Consider the following 19,046-nt stretch of genomic DNA (forward strand, 5'->3'; position numbering starts at 1 on the left):
TTCCAACAATTTACGAAAATTGTTTCTTTATAAGTGTTCGCGAAATTGATTTGTGATTTCTTCGATTTAAAATATATTTTGGATTTTGTTTAGAATGACCTTGTGTTTCCAAATATTTTAAAAGGACTCAAAGCAAACTTTGTTTATTTTATTGAAAATAATCCTTTTTTTCTCGTGTTTTAAAATAACACTAGCATGCATTTAGTAACGGTCTTAGTCAATCTAAGTTTAGAAAACTCAAATTGTTATTAGTTTGGAATCTCGTTTGAATTAAAAAAAACAAAAAGTTGGGTAAACACTAAGTATTCTAATTTTGTTAGGGATGTTTAGGCTCAAAAGTTCCATAATTCGAGATACACAAAGAGCTAGCTGGAATGATACAGTTTGACCAAATATTGGCTTTATTAAAAGATCCCGGTTAGAACATCAAATTAATATTATGAATCAATAAGAAAGAATCATAAATTTATTTTTCCCATTAAAAACCCAATGCCATTTAATATTAAAACCTACCTTTTTTATAGAGTAGAGACTAAATAAAAGCTTGGCAATTTAATAGATTCATTTCTCGATGGAATAATTAATTATGAAAAAATAAAAATAAAAGAAATTCAGCGAGCCACGAGCCAAGAGCTGATCTCGATATTGCGGCTTGGGTTGGGTTGCAGCTCAAGGGCTTTTATGGGAACTCCAATTTAATTAATTAATTAACTCAATGCGTGGGAATATTCGATAATCTACTCTTTTATTTAATTACAACATTAATTAATATACCATATCGTTATCCTATTCAATTTTATTAATTCTTTTTTCTTTTTTAATTTGTGTTTAATTTTAAATGGTCTACGGCTCATGTAATGACAAATTTTGTTTAATTTGTTTACAACCCTCAGTGTTGCTCGAATAAAAATATTGTATTCTATCATCGATTTAAACATAACTCAATAATAATACGATTTCATTTCTCTCTTGCGTTTAATTTATATTAAAGTTTTATGATTTTTTTTTTTATTTATTTTAAGGATTTGATTATATATTGTTTAACTTATCAAAGGAAAAATATCAATTACATAAAAACTAAATAATAATAATTATTATTATTATTATTTTCTTGGTTAAAAGAGCTCCGTAAGCTAATTCCCTAATCTCATGCTAAGTATAATTAATGAGGAAAAAAGAGATTAAGGATTTAATTAAATTATGTTTAATGATTACCAACACATCCCTAATCAAACTCTACTTAAACCACTCTATTCTATTCTATTATATTCTTGTAGGGAGACAGAAATAGAAAGGAAATGTTCAAATTTTATTTTCGTTTAATTACATATTTACCCCTTCGAAATTATTAAATCTTTACGCCAAAATTGGAAGACATATTTTTAAAAAATATAGTCTTCGAGGGTTGATTGTTGCTACACCCCCTCGGTTTGTGCGGAGGGACACCCCGACCACCCATGACCACACATCGTCTTTAATAAGATAAATCTTTTTGGCCGAGCGTATAGTAAAAGCCACTTACTTGATTACTTTAAACTATTATCACCAATTTATTTTTAATGAAATTTTGATTTCGTCATTTGAAATCCAAGTCAACCTATGTAAACCCATAACATTAATGTTCAAATTTATGCAAAAATAGATTCATGTATTACATGAATGCAGACATTAGATATTTTGCACGAATAAAATTTTATAATGTTTATATATGTTTGTTATAATATTATTTTCATATAAAAAGATTTAAAACAATTTAAAAATATTCAGATTTTACTTATGTTTCTCCTCACATTAAATTCTTAGAATAGGTAAATTGTTCACGGTATTTAAATAATTCCAAAAAAAATAGAGAAAAATCTAATACATAGCTACTTACTGAAACAATAGCATTATTTCTTGTGGGTACAGTGTGTTAAAATTATTGGGAGTGAGTCCCATATTCGTTGATTTAGTCGAAGATCATGGGTTTAAGCAAGCAATACTATCTTCATTGGTATGAGTCATTTTGTAGAAATTCACAGCAAAGTTACGAGAGCGTATGCTCAAAGTGAACAATATCGTACTAGAAGGGTGATGATTCCTAATGAATAAGTTATATTTTTTTTTCAAAAGGGTTAGGTTTATAATAATAAAATATTTGAATTATAAAGTGATAAAAGTGTGTTGTCAACAAAACGCCCACATCTTATTCATTTTAAATTCAAAAAGCAAACATATTATAATAAATAAATAAATAAATAAATAATGTAAAGGGAGATACGTTAAAGGGCAACTAAATTTCACGTGCTTCTCTTTATTATATATATAAAAAATATATATATATATGTAAATAAATAAATATCCTGATATTAGGGCGGGGAGGGACTGGGCCTGGGCCCATTACGAGAGGGTGACGCAAATCCGGACAAGAATCCAGGATGGGGCCCATCCTCATGGCTGTCGGTAAATGGGAAGCTAGCCTCCTCTATACCCATCGTCGTTTTGGTAATTTTAGCCCACTGTACACGTGTCCCCCCACGTGGCACCATCTTCTCAACTCGTACTTGGGTTATTATTCTTTATTTTTTTTAAAATATCTTGTCGAGCCAGCTAAGCAACAGCTTGCACACAGGGTGAATTTGAGTGAGGAGCGTAGGTGATACGCGCGACCAAAGGGAAGGGACAAGCAGGGTGAGTTTGAGTGAGGAGCGTAGGTGATACGCGCGCCAAAAAGGTAGGGAGTGAATTTAGAGCGGAGGCGGCGTAGCAAATGCCATCCTCTGCTCAATCGCTTTCCCCCCTCCATTCCCATTTCCACACTTTCCTATGCCTTTTTATTGTCTCCTCCTCTATTTATTATTATTATTATTATATATTATTAATAAATAATAATAATAATAATTAAAAAAGGGAAAAAAGAAGTAGCCGTAGTAGTAGGGTAGATAGTAATTGAATAACGAAAGTAGAGAGAAACGGAAGCATGCAATGGGTGATGGCAATTAATAAAAAAGGCTCGGGTCCTATAAGACTGAACCATGAAATATCTCTAGTTATAAATCCATGTATACGACCGATTGTTTTTAATTTACATGGATGAGAATGATTTTTGTAATTGATTTAATATGTCTACTATTTCGAGGACTCCAGAGATAGAGAGCTAGAAGTATAATTTTGTGAAATAGAATTCACTCATTTTCTATAATAAGTAACGGCTCATAAATAATAGACTTGTTTGTAATGATTACATCAATAAACATAACATGTTCTATAATGTATAAGATTTCAATCGTAGATCTATAATAGAGTGACAATTATGAATAAAAATTAATTAATTAAGTATAAAATTTTGAAATATTCAAATTAATATTTAATATGAAAAAGATATTTATTATATTTGATGTATTAAATATTAAAATAATTAATGTATACCAAATTTAAACGAAATTCAAATTAGTCAAATATATATTTAGATATATTAGATATTAAAATATATTAGTTACTGAAATTCTTTCGAGCCTAGGTAAACAGAATTATTTATTGGTTGACATCTTAAACCATTTTTGTGTAATGATGAAGACAAAATGAAAAAATGTCAAGACACGGATCTATCTCGACTCTTGTAGTCTTTAGAAGTGTACATGGGTCGTGTTGGATTGGGTTAAGAAATTTTCTTGGACCAACGCAAATGTTCGAATTGGTTAGATAGACAAAGGGCTATTAAAAAATATATTTTAAAAAAACTTTTGTTTATCCACCCTTCATAATTATTTCATACAAAAACTTTGTATAAAAGATATTAAAAGTTTACAAACAAACACAAATCAATCTATAATCATTCAAACAAACAAAATTTTCATCAACGGGATCACAAAATTATAATATCTTAGCATAATTCAACATTTTTATAATACAAAATACAACTAAATTATCACTATCACTGAAATAATTAATTACCATAAAAGAAGGAAAATATAGGATAAATCATAACTATTTAAATAAATTATACAAACATAAATAAAAATTATTATAAAAATATTTTAATTACTTAAAAAAAAAAAACTTATTTATGCATCACTTTCATGAAATTTAAAAAAAAAATATAAATTGACTGAAAATAAGAAGAGTTTCGTTCATTTTCAATTTCAAGAAATGCATTTAAAAATGCGTAAAATGACAATAATATGCTTCAAAAGCTAAGCATAAATCCTAATCAATAAATTTATTATAAGTTATGAATTCACTCTTTTATATAATTATCTTAATAACTCAAAACTCGAATCAAATCGATTCAGTTTTAGAAAATTAATCCAATTTAACTTAAATTGCTATCTAATCCAACCCAAACGTCTATAATTTAGTTGAGTCTATTCGGGTAGTCGAGTTTAATGTAGACCTCTAACAGTCCTGCAGCTTGTGTACTCTTGTTTCGATCCCTCCATCTAGCCCTCGTATGAAAAGATTAAAATAGTATAAATGAGTATAAAAATACACATTAAATAGCTTGATTGTAGTTTCTTATTTCATGCTTAAATCTTATCTCATTATTTCGTTCATTTGATGTATTATTCATACTTAGAAATCTCGTTCTTAAGATACAGACTTTCCTAGGCTATCTCCAACATTAACTTGATTCTTCCTAAGCTCAATTTAAGGTAACGCTGGTTTCCTTAGTTACAGAGTTTGTCACTTTTGAGCTCGCTTCCTCATAAGACCAGTATCCATGTTCTAAAGAATCTTAATTAACTACCAACTAGTCTCTTGTGTCATCGTCGTCACCATCAACCTATATAACATAGGTACTCAAGGCATGATTTCGCCGTTAGTTCCAACCCAAAATTCTCAGATTCTTTAGTTGAGTTTAGTTGACATCTCCCCGACTCCCATAACGTAAATATAATAAAGGAGGGAGGAGAACCCATACGCTTGCCAACACTCATTTACTGTGTTATCCCTTACTCTCATCCGAACAAGATCATGATTGAAGAGCAGTCGAAGACGACCTAACTACACCCACAAAACTTGCATAAAATTATCGTAAAGTTCACGCATTTCAGGGTTTAACCCTAGTTTTACCAACTCATAATCTTAAAACCACTACTCCTGACTCAGTTTTTTTAATAGTTCATTACAAAACTCCTAAGAGTCCTTATAGTCAATTAAGATCATCGACAATCGAACACAAATTTTGATTGAAATCTCAAACAATAGTGTTTAAAAGTTCAATTAAACCTAAATAAAAACGGGTTTTAAAGATAAGAATGAAAAATGGAGCGAAATCTCATATGACCGATGAGAAGTTAGTGTACGATAGAAAGTTGAGAAAAAGAATGAAAGCAGCATGTGATTGGAATATAAAATATGGAATGGTCTTTTAGGTAACAAAAGTGGGAACTCCCCAAACCGACCAAACCAAAGCAATCCCAATCTTGAAGATACTTCAAGTGCCACACCACACCCAAATATTCTCCCACATGCAACCAAACCATAATATAATAACACGTGTGAGGTTAATCGTACTATGGATGGCAGCGGACTTTACGATTGTGCGACACTTACTTTCTAATGATAAGTGAGTTAAGCCAGTTCGTTCTTATGTCGCTACAGCCAAGCGACTAATGCTCGAGGCTCTTGCTTCGATTTAAAAAGAAGGTTTTAAAAAACGAGGGGAGAGAGAGTAATAACGACAGGGAGTAATTACTTTGCTGTATTTTTTATTTATAAATTAATAGAAATTAGATTTTTATCCGAGGGTAAAATTGGAATATCTACAACGGTCTGGACCGGGGATGAGGGATCACGTGGTGGTTTGATGCAGCCCACCACACCACCGTCCTAACCCCAATTTCAATTTTTTTTTTAAAATTAAAATTCATTTATTTATTTTTTAAAGTCTGGATAATGACAGATTTTGTTCTGTTGTTGTCAAAATTACCGTCCTACCCCTCTTATTTTTCTCATTGAACCCAATATTCCCAATAATAATAAGAGTGTCCTCATGGGGTATTATAGATTTTTACCTAAAAAGTCAATTTAATTCAAATAATTAATTTTATTCTTTTGTTGGCCAAAAAAAAAAAAAAAAGAAAAAAAAAAGGAAAATCAAAACTAATATTTTGTTAGGCCCAGAAAATAACGCTTTTTATCATTTTGTTTGGCTGACTTTATTGCAGTTTGAGAAACGAAGGAAGTCTTGCTCATCATGTTTGTCCTACTCTCTCTCTCCAATTATTTTTGTTTATTTTCTCAAAAAGATTAAAATGAAAATCTGAAGCTCTTAAAAATAAAAAGATAAACATCAAATAAAAGCCTTAAACTATCTTCAAATGTGCCTCCTTCAACCTCACACGGTCGCTCTCTTTTTTGGGCCAAGAACGTAATCAATGTCCCGTTTCCTCTGCTCAGAGGTTTAGCTGTTCTTGTTTTTCTTTAGAAAAATCTTTGTGGGTTTTGTGGGTTTTGTTGTTTTTGTTGTGTTTGTATGGATTTTGGAGCGGTGGGTTTTGATGGGTTGGTGGTGGGTTCATCGGACATCTCTGGTTTCTCTTCAGATCCTGAAATGAAGCAGAAATGGTACGATTCTGCCTCTGTTTCTGGGTTTTTGCACAAACAGGAGCGATCTGGCGGTGGCGGTGTAGCTGAAATGGAGGATTTGAGAGCCTCTAAGCTCCCTAAAACGTCTGCTTCTTCTTTGCTCAGATCTAATTCCCCTTTCTTTGTCTCTGATTCTAACCAAAATCATCACCAAATGCTCTGTTTTTCATCGCCTAAAGCAGAGCCTCCTCCACTTGATAAGACAGCTTCTCTCTCAGCTGCTTCCCCTAATTTCGTCCGATCCTCCGCCCCAAGAAATGCAGGTACGTCCTGCTTTCAATGCTCGCATTCGGTTCTTCCTTTACTCTGTTTTGTCGCTCTTTTCATTCCGACTGCCCCAAGTAGATTTGTGCAACTGTTGTGCTCTGATTTCTGCCTCGTTTGGTTTTTGAAGCATTTGGGTGTTTTTTGTTTTTGATTTTGTGTTCTACAGGCGGTAGTTATGGAGGTTTGAACGGTGGAAGCATGCACGGCGGTGGTTTTATAGGTGTTAGAACTCCGTTCACTCCATCTCAATGGATGGAGCTGGAACACCAGGCTTTGATCTACAAATACATTACTGCTAATGTCCATGTTCCTTCTAATTTGCTCATTCCCATCAGAAAAGCGCTTGAATCTGCTGGCATTCCGACATTTGCCGGCGGATTTCTCCGACCCACTGCCGGTGAGTTTCCCCTGTTTTTTTTCTGTAGATCTCGTGGAAACAGGGCTTAAGAAAATGGCTTATGTTCGGGTTTTTTTTATTTTTTTATTTTTGTAGTGGGGTGGGGAGCTTTCAATGTGGGGTTTTCAAATAACAGTGATCCTGAACCGGGAAGGTGCCGTCGGACCGACGGGAAGAAATGGCGGTGCTCAAGAGACGCAGTTGCTGACCAGAAGTACTGTGAACGGCATATGAACAGAGGCCGCCATCGTTCAAGAAAGCCTGTGGAAGGCCAAGCCGGCCACTCCCACTCCGTTGCCGGAGCCTCCAATATTACCGCTGCTGCCACCACCACCACCGCGTCTAAACTGATTTCTTCTCCACCTTCCATGACGGCGGTACCCAGCAACGCCTCCCCCAACACCATCTCTTGTGCTGGTACTCATCACTTCAAGAACCTGAACCGCGGTGGATCTCACCCGCCTCCCTCCTCCGCCACCGCCCCTCAAATCAACAGGTAGTAAACTTCATCGCCCTGTTCTGTTCATCATCCCCAATAACCAAACAAATCAAGCCCTGAATCTTTTATTTCCATGGATTCAAAATTTTATGTCTGTTCAATTCTTGTGTTGCAGAATGTTCATAACGAACAAAGAGAATGCCGGCGTTGGGTTGCATGATTCATCTTCCATGAACATGAAACAATTCAAACAGCTTCCATTCGCCATTCAGAAACCGAACCCTTTTGAAGAATCTCCAAGAGCAGAGTTTACGTCTGTCTCTTCCAATTTCCTCCTCAACCCTTCACAAAAGACTTCATCTTTGATGACTTACAGAGCTTTCAATCCTTCAGAGGGCCTCACTACTTCTCAACCAGCAGCTGAAACCCAACACTCACTCAATTGGCCCAAGAACCAATCCGATAGCTCATCGGTGTCGTGGTCGAACTGGAATCCCGATCTCCAATCCGATAGGACTCAGCTATCCATATCAATCCCAATGGCTACATCGGATTTCAGATCCTCGACGTCGTCTCCCGTTCACGAAAAAGTCACTCTCTCGCCGTTGAGATCTTCGCAGGAGTTCGACCCAATTCAAATGGGATTGGGAGTGGGGAATGTAATGGATGAGGCAAACAAGCAGGCAAATTGGATTCCCATCTCGTGGGAGAGCTCAATGGGTGGTCCGCTTGGAGAGGTTCTTCATAGCACGAACAACAACAGCGGGGAATTGAAGAACTCATCGATACTAAACCTGATGACTGAAGGGTGGGACAACAGTTCGTCGCTTGGGTCATCGCCCACCGGGGTTCTGCAGAAGACTGCGTTCGGGTCTTTCTCGAACAGCAGCACAGGGAGTAGCCCAAGAACAGATAACAACAACAAGACTCACGAAGGAGGAGGAGGCAGCCAATGCAGCGATCGTTTGGGGTCAACTTTTGTGAATTCTTCATCATCTTTGCCTAGTGGTTAAGAAACAGGTCGAAGAAGAATTTGAATTATATGTTTGTATGTGCTGACCTTCCATAAATAGTTTGTCAGAAGAGTTCATTTCGTGTATGTGAAATTTGGTGTCTTTTATTTCTCCCACTCATGAGGTCTGAGGCCTATGTTGTAACGAATGATTTAAGCTTGACATGATTGATTTTGGTTGTGAAATGACTCGTATCTTAAGGTAAACCAAAACTTACTTCTCTTGTAGTGATTCCTGATGAGTATATAAATAAATCGAGATCACGAGAGCAATCCTGAAGTCAGAATTGATTAAAAAAGACTTCACAAAATTGAAAGTCACTATCTATATCAATAAGATGTACTTTTTTTCTAGTGGCTTAAACATAAGAACTCTAAGGTAAAGGGTGCTTTGCTTAAAGTAGGGGTGGAAAGTAACCTGACCATGTTGGAGGGATAATATGAACCGATGAAGTTCATCCACAACATCCTTTGTGGTTATCTCAATTTCACGAAGAGTCGATTTTTATTTTCATATGATTTTTTTTATTTTTTTATTTTTTTTTAAATTATACATATCAAAATAACAAATATATTTGAGGAGCATATTTTTCAGAATTAAATATTATAAGAAGTTTTTTTTAATATAAATTGAGGATTATTTCCATCCTCTATTATAGCTGAATTTTATTTTATTGTAAAATACAAAAAGCCCATTTAAGAAAATAATTCATTGTTTGAATAAAATAAAATAAAATAACATAAAATAGAAAAACCCCTCAATTTTCGTGATCCATAGGATAATGCTGCCTTTCAGCCAGGCTCCGGCCGGAGTAGAACCGGCGACCAAGTTTTCCCTTACCACTCTTCCCTCTCTCAAATTCTCTAACCCTAATCCTTTTCGACGCTCTAAATTTATTCCCAGAAGGAATGCTGCGAAGCCGCTTATCATAGCCCTCTCGAAAGCGGAAGGAGCCGTCGATTCGACGAAACAGGCTCTTTCCAACTCTCCAAGTCTGCCTTCTTCTCCCTCTGACCAGACGGTTTTCGTCGGCGATGAGAGTGTTCCGTTGGAAGGCGTCATTCAGTTTGATAAGCCCGATAGGTCTTCTCGATGGAGAAAATGGAGGTAATTTGGGCGTTTTTATGATTTTTTCTTGTTTTAGCTGTGAATTTAGTATATTGTTCTGTGGTTCTGTGATTCTCCAGCCATGTGGCTCTGCTTGCTGGTGGAGATGTATTGGCTTTGCTTTTGTTCTCCTCAATAGGAAGATTTAGCCATGGTTTCCCTGTTTTTGATTTCGAGACTTTGCGCACGGCGGATCCTTTTATTGCTGGTATGTTTTTTTCTGCGCCATAATTTGCAGTTGAATGTTTGTTGGTGTTTCTTTTTTGCAGGATGAATCATTGAAAGTGGATTGTTATAGGTTGGTTTCTGAGTGCTTACTTTCTCGGAGGTTATGGAGAGGATGGGCGTGGTTTAAATGGTTATTCCAAGGCTGTTTTTGCAGCTTCTAAATCATGGGCTTTGGGAATTCCTGTAAGTTTAGGGCCTTCTTATGTTTGTCCTTCAGTGCTTCTTAGTTTTGATATCATTTGATCCTGAAAAGTAATGGTTTCCTCCGTTGAACTAAGACTGCGATCACAAAAGAATTCTTGTTTTATTAGTTATGATATCATTTGATCCTACTTGTAGCGGTAATGCTTGTCTAAGGCGTGTTGCTCATGGCTGCATGCTCATCATATGTCAAAAACCCTTGACTTGTATCACTTTATTGCTTTCCTTTACTACTTCATGATATATAATTTTCTTCTTGTCTTTTATAAGCGTATTGACATTTTGGCAGAATCATGTCTACGCCGGGTAGACATGAAATGCTTTAGAATGTACTATAAGAGGATACGACCAGTTGTGAACTCCTCCGATCTAGATTTTATATGATCATTCTACGCCTGCCATACTTGAATCGCCTCAAAATGTACTATAGTGGATGCGACGAGTATCAAATTCTCCTTGCCCAAAAATTTATATGCTATTTAAGCTATTATGTTGCCTTTGCCCTAGTCATAACATTGTTTTCAACTTATCAAAATCTCTTTGCCCCGTTTTCTAAAACTTTCTTTTCAAAATGGGGCCAGAGTTTGAGCATACGTTGTCCGGCCGTAGGCAACACAATTCTAAGTTGGTTTGACTCTCTCACGGTTGAGAATGAGTCCACACAATCGCCAAATCCTGTTGTCAAGAAAAGTGCAGCTGTGACACTGGGCATCCAGTGTGGAGATGGATTTATTCTCAATAACATTATAGATAATAGTATCGAGATGATTGTATCTTGATCATTTCATGGATTCTGAAGTCTATGACGTTATAGATTGTTCTTGAATCTTTATCATCTATACAAAAAGATCACTTTTCTTTGCCTTTTGCAGCTAGGTCTAATAATACGAGCTGCAACGTCTGGCCATATTCCGCCATATAATTTCATAGGGGTAACGATGGGAAGCACGGCTGTCTTGCTCGTTGGATGGAGAGCAATACGATATAAAGTTCTTCCAGTCAATAACGGGAAGAAGAACGATGTATATCGTCGTGGCAACCCATTTGAGCTATTTGAGGTGCACAATACTTATTTATGCGATTCCTTTCCAGGAATGCTTCCTCGCAAACTGGTTTTCATTTTCATTTTCTACACTGTTCTCATCCATGGCGTTTACTTTTGGTTGATTCTAACAGACAAATTGTCTGTATAAATGTGGTGCAGTTGTTGACATCATTGGTGAGAAGATGGTGATGATGGACAAACATCCTCTATTTGTGTGTTTTCTTAAATGGGCTTTGGGTCTGGTCTCTAGACCTTACATCTCATGTTGGGTCCTTAGGCGTTTTTGACGGGCTTTATGTGTGGGGTCAATCTCCAAGTTTCGGCCTGTTCCATTTGGTCAAACAGGCCCAACATAGCGCTGGTCCAAGACATGTTGCTGGAGACCGCGTGTTGGATGTTTTAGTCATGCTTATCCAGGACATGTTGTCTATGGCCACATGCTCGTTTCAAACCCCTTGCTTTTATGTATAGTTAGGTCTTTACTGTTTATGTCGTGTCAATACGGGGGTGTACAATCATTCACCAAAATTATATTTACCGTAGGATATGACTAGTCGTCAATTCTTCCTATTCGGGTTAGCTTTGGTTGTTACTTATTTGGTGCTTTTTTATATATGCGCAGCCGTTCATCTTATGGGTATGACCAGCCGACAGTGCCCCTCAATGTCTATGTGGTGCGCACAGCTCCACCCTTCTGATATCCTCTACACCTGACCCACACACACAGATTTCTTTTGTAAAGTTTCTCAAAATGGAGAGTTTTTGGGTTCCTCCGGGAGAAACCACTTCACTGACCGAACGAATATGACCCATTTCCATAAACCCACAAAAATAGAACAAGCAAGATAGCTTCATTTAGTAAAATCTTTTGCTTATTCTTTGTTCTTAAACCCGAAAAGTGGAGTTTTTATGGCTTTCTTTTTCATCATGTTCCTGCCACTGCTAGCTTATCCCCACGCCATTGAACAAAAACCCATAACTTCCATAAAAACTAAGCCTTTCTCCCTGCCTCTCTTCCATTTACAAGCAATCAAAATGGGCATTTGTTGTGTATATATATATATATATATATTCATACTGTTTGAGCGTGGATGTCAATTAGGGGAATGGTATTGGTGGTGTCATAATAGTTATTCAAAAGTTCAAACAAAAAGCATCACATGCTTATTCTTTGATAAAAGAATTGGATGTTGTGTTAGCCCGTTTGAATGGATAAATGAAATGTTGAAGATTAAGGGGCCGCTTAGTTTGTGGGAAAAGAGGGTGGAAATAGACATGAATTTCTTAAACATCTTCGTTTGTTTTAAATTTCGAAATATGATGTTTCGAAAATATGCAAGTTAACATTTTTTCATCAATTTCATTCTTGGTTTGTCTGTGAAGTTATTGTTTTACCATTTGTAACAACTCAAGTCCGTAATTCATATTTGGATTCTGAATCCAAATTCGACATTTAATGACTCTGACATTCCTTTGCATCCCCATGCGATATGGTGACGTTACTTACTCATCGCTTCTATGAGCGACTATCCCCACATACTGACAAGTCCTTCCGACATGTTTTGTTCTCACTCACATGCATCTTAGGAAAACTTCAAAGAAGTCACTCAACATAGAATTGTTTTAAGGAAAACACGTTTAACCATGGAGTTATGATTGAGTAATCGAAAATAAAGGTACACCTTATTGGTATAGGTAGTAACTCTCATTTCTTTCAAGTCTTTCTTAGTTATCCTATCCTTAAAACCACTCTCATTCAAATGTAGTCTTGATTCATTCATACAAACTCCTTTATTCGAGTGTAATAGTTTGAATTTATAAAAGGGAGTTTTCCACCGCTATAAAACAAGTCAAACCTGATTGTAGGGGCGGATGTTTTTGTGGTATGTTAATGTAAAGAATGGCAAGAAAATGAAAAGAGGGAAGGATGTTTGAATGGTGTGTGTGTGGGGCATTGTGACATCCAATTGCACATCACATCTCTGCTTAAGACAAACCCTAAACCACACACTGCCCAATCTTATCTTATTACCTTATTTATATTTTATGCTTTCCTTCCTATCATGGTTTCTTGACTCATTTGATTTAGCTTCATGAGGTAAGGATCAAGATAATTGTATGATCCTATCTTCGTGATCCTTACCATTCGTATATGATCTTGATTAATTCATGTAGCCAATCTTTATTCAGGTGTCAGAATTTTTGTTTAATTTTCAATCTAATTTTTTATGGTTCTTTTCGTTTCTATAAATTTAGAATTTCTTTAAGAGTTTGGAGAAATTTGGAGCTTGTATTAAACCAATGATCAAAGATGCTTTTGAACCAAGTAAGTAGAACCTCGAATTTTTAGATTAAGAAATGCATGTAAGATTATTGGAGCATGTTACATGAATTATTATTTGAAAGAATTGTAATGAATTGAGTTAGTATTGCTGATGAAAAGTATGTAGATATATTGTATGCTCGATTTTTATAATTCTGCCAAACTGAACATGAAATTGAATGAAACCAAAAGCATAACTAGGTATCTATGATTTGATTATCTTACTATATCCCTATTGATTTCATGCGTGATTTGTTTGTTTTGTTATACAGAGACGATTAGATGTTCACCAACTAACCCTTAATTATGAATTCGCCTCAACTAGTGAGGGTTTGTATAACGTTATCAGTAGTCGGCTATGGACTATTAGAGTTTTCCATGTTAATTCCTAATAGTAAACTTACCCCAATCAATAGAGGTCTATAGTAGTACGCATATGATTATCAGTTAGTAGAGATAAAGTTTGGTCATGAAATATATGAACCTAAAAAGAACGTTAAGAGAGCGACCAAATTAGAGCCTTATGTGAACGTCGTAGGGTACAATTACAAGATCTTAAACCTCTCCCTAATGATCATCTTGTTCGGAGCAGAGTAAAGCACCACATAGGTAGATAAGTTTTGGCAAGCATAAGGGTTGCCCCATTCTTTATAATTTTTATGTTATGGGACCTACTAGAGAGACACTAACTAAACTCTACTAGCGAATCTTAGAACAATGTCCATAACAGTATGATGAGAACTATAGGTTGGAACCTATGGAGAGGTTGAGCCTCGAGGACCTATGATATGTAGGTTGATAATGAAAAGCGGTTACATGAGTAGCAAAGTAAATCGGTTGTGAGAAGACCACGACCTAACTCGTATACCCATTTGAAAAAGCAAGCCTAACCCATATATGGTCCTAGAATAATTTAGGTTCAAAGACTTTTGAAGGATAACGTGTATCTATGATGGTTAATTAAAACAAAGATTTCCAGTTTTTGAATCATTACAATTAAGCTTTAATAAATGAGAGCCAAAAAGCAAACATAATGATATTTGGGGGGTCGACTTTGTTTCATCACTTACTTTTTTAGTTAATTTCCACGATGAACCTATGTTGTATAGTACGAAAGTAGGGCTCAAAAAGCTCTGCCTTCCTCCATTACCACCTCTTTTGCTTTCTTAGTTTTGTCAAATATAATAAAAAAGGTCCCGAAAACAAAACCAAGTACGATAGAGAGGGAGAGATACACTTGTAAATACTTTGTATGATAATGTCCGCGTTGATGGCTTTGCTTTAGACTTTCTCAAAAGGCCTCATACCAATGTTAAAAGGAAACCCAAAAAGGAAACCTAAAATAAGACAATAAGTTTGGACTATTACAAATGATATAAGAGCCAGACACTGGACAATATGCCAGCAAGAAGACTGGGCCCCAAAAGGGAATGAACAGGAGGTGGTGTGCTAGAAAGGACCTCGAAGGAGGATGGATCGAAGGATCCCACATCAATTGAAGAAAGAGACGATTGCCAGCGAGAACGTTGGGTCTCGAAAGGGGGTGGATTGTGACATTCTAATATCTAGTTGTCTTAGCTTGCTGTGTTAGGAACCACAACTCTCCACAATGATATGATATTATCCACTTTGAGTATAAGCGCTCATGGCTTTGCTTTAGACTTCCCCAAAAGGTCTCGTATCAATGGAGATGTATTCCTCTACTTATAAACTCAGGATCATCCCTTAAATTAGCCAATATGAGACTTCCTTCCAATAATCCTCAACAATTGGCCACCAACCATAGTTGTAGTGGAACTTCTCCTCTCCGAACCACGTAAAACTCTGTGTGTCTTTGTTTAATTTCTATTTGTAGGTATGTGAGTGCGATCGATGTTACTTCCAATTTAGTTACAACAATTGGGTATCATAACATTTGGTTGTAGTATAAGAGTACAACAAGCGGCATTAGAGCATCGAAGGTTGGAGCATTACGAAGATACGAGTGGGAGGTTGAAAAATGAGGATGAAAAGCAGAGAAGAAAAAGAAAAAGGAAGCAGCAGCAGCAGCAGCAGCAGCAGCAGCAGCAGCAAGCACCAAGTATTGTTTGTGACTGAAAAGGTTAATGAAAATGAAAGGGAATAGAAAGAAAGAAAGAGAAGTGGGAGTAGTCAAACCCCTTTGCCCGACGCATCCAAGAAAAGCTACTCCTGGTGGGGCGTTGCGTTGCGTTGCATTATCCTCTCACCATTCTATTCCTGGCTCATCATTACTGCATAATCACAAATCATTATGGTTTGAATATCACCATATTATTTGCATGCAACCAACTTAATCATAAAATTTATAAAACAAACAAACAAACAAATTCATTACCATTGTCCCTATCATTCACATCGTAAAAGCAGGCAGTAAAGTAAAAGAGATTTTGACTGCTTAGCAAAAGAAGGAATATTTGAAACAATATCTTTTTTGCTCATAAAAAATACGCAAATCCTATACTTTTACGCATTTCAAATGAATTTGAATTTACACCGACTATAGTTTAAATTTTTAGGAGGGTTTGTGTAACAACTCAGATCTACTGATAGTAGATATTGTTCTCTTTGGGCTTTTTTTTGCGGGTTTCTTCTTATGTTTTGTTCTCCCCCAACCAATATGGGACATTACCGTTTATGAATTTCTAAACCAAACAAGGCAGTTAAATAATGAACTCAACTAAATCTACCTATAAAATTTTGGTTAGAGTTGATTAGCTCAACTAAATCTGAGTGAATTATATTTCATTTATTGGATTTTGGTCGAAAAGAACCAAATTAAAATGAAAAAGAGACATTTTTGGCATAAAATTTGGAATATTGAAAGTTTAAAGCATATTTGGAGGCCCCATTTTGGTGTGTTTTATATTGAGGAAGGAGTTGACTCGCACACCCAATACCAATAGGGTTGGAGAAAAGCGAAGGCCAAAGGGAACCTCTCTTATTTTCACCTTACTTTTTTTGTTTTTTTCTTCTCTTTAATTCTAAATAAGATGGGAATTTATCAAAATTATAACCTGAAAAAACAGCTTTTGGAAATTCTATTTTATTTCAGAATATTCCATTTAAAGTAAACTCATTGCATTTATCCCAAGAATAATAATAATAAAAAAAGTGTTAAGTGGGGGTATATACAGAATCAATTATTGTCTCCTCCGTGTATGATTTGCCTTATTTTACCTTCTCTAATCGATATGAGATCTCACAATCTACTCTCTTCAAGCACTAGTGTTCTCGCTGGCACACCATGCCGTGTCTGGTTCTGACACCATTTATAATAGTCTAAGTCCACTGCTAATAAGTATTGTTTATTTTGGCCCATTACGTATCGTCTTCAACTTTTACAGTTTTAGCCTTTTACAAGTGGTGGATTGTGAAGTCTCACATCGGTTGGAGAAAGAAACAAAACATTTCTTATAAAGGCGTAGAAACCTCTCCTAACAACCACGTGTTCAAAAAAACTTAAGTCCAAATGACAATATCTTATTGTGGTTAATTTAGGCTAGTATAAATGGTATGAGATATAAATTTTAATTTTATATTTAATAAATCTTAAAATATTGATTATGTTCGTGAAAAAAAATTTGTAAGAATACGACAAAATGTCAAGTTTAAGGATATTTTTATTAATATAGCGTCAGATCTATTTATACCCATGTGAAAAAAATGTCACCTTTAAAAGAATAAGAAATTTCCCACTAGTATGGTGGCGATTGAGGATGACTTTATCTTTTCTTTATCATGTAAATTGGATTAAAAAAGAATCGGACTAAATTGAACCAAGATATTATTAGCTGAGGGCATGCATGACATGTGTCACAATATCTTCCCTTGTTATGACTATTAGATGAACACGACTCTCCACAACGGTATGATATTGTCCGTTTTGAGCTAAGCTCTCATGGCTTTGGTTTGTGCTTCCCAAAAAGCGTTGCACCAATGGAGAGCGTATTATTTAATTATAAACCCATGATTCTTCCATAAATTAGTCAGATGTGAGACTTTCATCATCCAACAATGACTACATCACCATGTATTATCGAGTCTCTTGACTAAAAAAAACTATTAAAGAAAAAACTTGGAGTTAATCATTTGGCCTATTTAATAATTTTATTTTATTACTCAATTTTACCTAATGATTTAACTATTTTATTTATAATAAATTAAGTTATTAAAATATTTTAATTAACAAACAATTTTAATAAAAGTGTATAAACAATATTAATTATCAATAAATAATTAGTATAATCGAATGGAAGAATTAATTACACATGTTATATTTTAAAAATTAAATGTGTACGATGGATTAAACTTTTTTAATGAAATATAATTATAAATGTTATATAGTTAATGATAAGTTAATTAATAAAACAATAAAAAAAAGAGTTAAAAAAGGAATGTGTATATATATAATACTTAATTAATTTCAATTATAATAATTATTATACAACTAATCGATTCAAATATGTATTTTTAATTTATACATGAAATTATACTCTTATCCACTGGGACCCAAAATATAATAATTACATGTATTTTTCATTTAATAAATTTGGGTTTTTCAAAAAATCTCATATCAATAGAGATTTATTTCTTTACTTTATTTGTAAACTCATAATCATTCTCTAAATTAGCTAATTGAGATTTCTCCCAATTCTTCTTCTAATCTTTCCAGTTTTATCTCTCGGTTCTTCACATTTGGTATCAAAGACAAGTTAAAACTAGAAGTAGGAGTCTTTTACGTGTGTCATAATAAAAGTATGTCGATGAAATTCTTGACGCAACAGAAGACATCATTTCCACATATGCTTAGAAGAAGCACATTAAAGATCAGAAAACAACAATTATCTATTTCAAGTATTAGATTGTTCGAGAAATTAACTCACTCACTCAGAAAATTGGTATTAGCCATTCTAATTTCCTGTCAAAAGGGCCTGAAATTTGACTGAGTTGCAGACCGGACGGCGCTGCACTGTCCCCCCGCCCTGCCCAGATAGATATCTATTCATAATCTACGCTCACTCTCGCTAACACAAACAAAGTTTAGCACACTAATATTATAGTTTTTCTTTTTTTTATTGGGTAATTTGTCGTTTTTCGAAAGAGGAGGGAAAAATTAGAACTTGTTCTGTGTGATCCTTATTTAAACGCCCTCTCCCCAATCATTGATGAACAACAAGAACAAGATCAAGAACATGAACATGAAGTCGATGAATGACCATAACAATGGCTGGTTGGGCTTCTATGGGATACCCGACTCTGCTGCTGCTGGTGCTGCTGCTATGCACCTCAAATCTGACGCCTCTCTCTGTCTCATGGGGCCTCTTTCAACATCCCAAAATCAAGGTCTATTTTTGTTCTTCCTCTGTTCTTCGTTGCTTGTTTTTTTTTTTTTTTTTTTTTTTTTTTTTTTTTTTTTTTTTTTTTTTTTTTTTTTT

At 35.0% G+C, this 19,046-nt stretch overlaps 3 protein-coding genes across 4 annotated transcripts in view; all 3 read left to right on the top strand.

Annotated features, from left to right (window-relative positions):
• The first annotated feature begins 6,276 nt into the window (after positions 1-6,276).
• Positions 6,277-8,871, top strand: LOC111496408 (growth-regulating factor 1-like). The gene is made up of 4 exons (XM_023146827.1): positions 6,277-6,833; positions 7,004-7,234; positions 7,331-7,730; positions 7,849-8,871. Exons 1-4 carry the CDS (start codon positions 6,458-6,460, stop codon positions 8,684-8,686), a joined length of 1,845 nt encoding a protein of 614 aa, XP_023002595.1. The 5' UTR covers positions 6,277-6,457; the 3' UTR covers positions 8,687-8,871.
• Positions 8,872-9,428: 557 nt separating this feature from the next.
• LOC111496414 lies at positions 9,429-11,859 on the top strand. The gene is made up of 5 exons (XM_023146837.1): positions 9,429-9,793; positions 9,874-10,001; positions 10,092-10,204; positions 11,095-11,280; positions 11,427-11,859. The coding sequence occupies exons 1-5, from the start codon at positions 9,468-9,470 to the stop codon at positions 11,454-11,456; spliced, it is 783 nt and encodes a 260-aa protein (XP_023002605.1). The 5' UTR covers positions 9,429-9,467; the 3' UTR covers positions 11,457-11,859.
• Positions 11,860-18,635: 6,776 nt separating this feature from the next.
• LOC111496409 (AP2-like ethylene-responsive transcription factor AIL1) overlaps positions 18,636-19,046 on the top strand; it is a 3,218-nt gene continuing 2,807 nt past the window's right edge. The window contains exon 1 of one of the 2 annotated variants that reach the window (XM_023146829.1): positions 18,636-18,954. In XM_023146829.1, the coding sequence (XP_023002597.1) occupies positions 18,777-18,954 (178 nt within the window). In that variant the 5' untranslated portion in view covers positions 18,636-18,776. The remainder of the gene's footprint in view (positions 18,955-19,046) is intronic. The other variant, XM_023146828.1, reaches the window with a different exon arrangement.

The sequence above is a fragment of the Cucurbita maxima genome, unplaced genomic scaffold (assembly GCF_002738345.1).
Source record: "Cucurbita maxima cultivar Rimu unplaced genomic scaffold, Cmax_1.0 Cma_Scf00022, whole genome shotgun sequence".
NCBI lineage: Eukaryota > Viridiplantae > Streptophyta > Magnoliopsida > Cucurbitales > Cucurbitaceae > Cucurbita > Cucurbita maxima.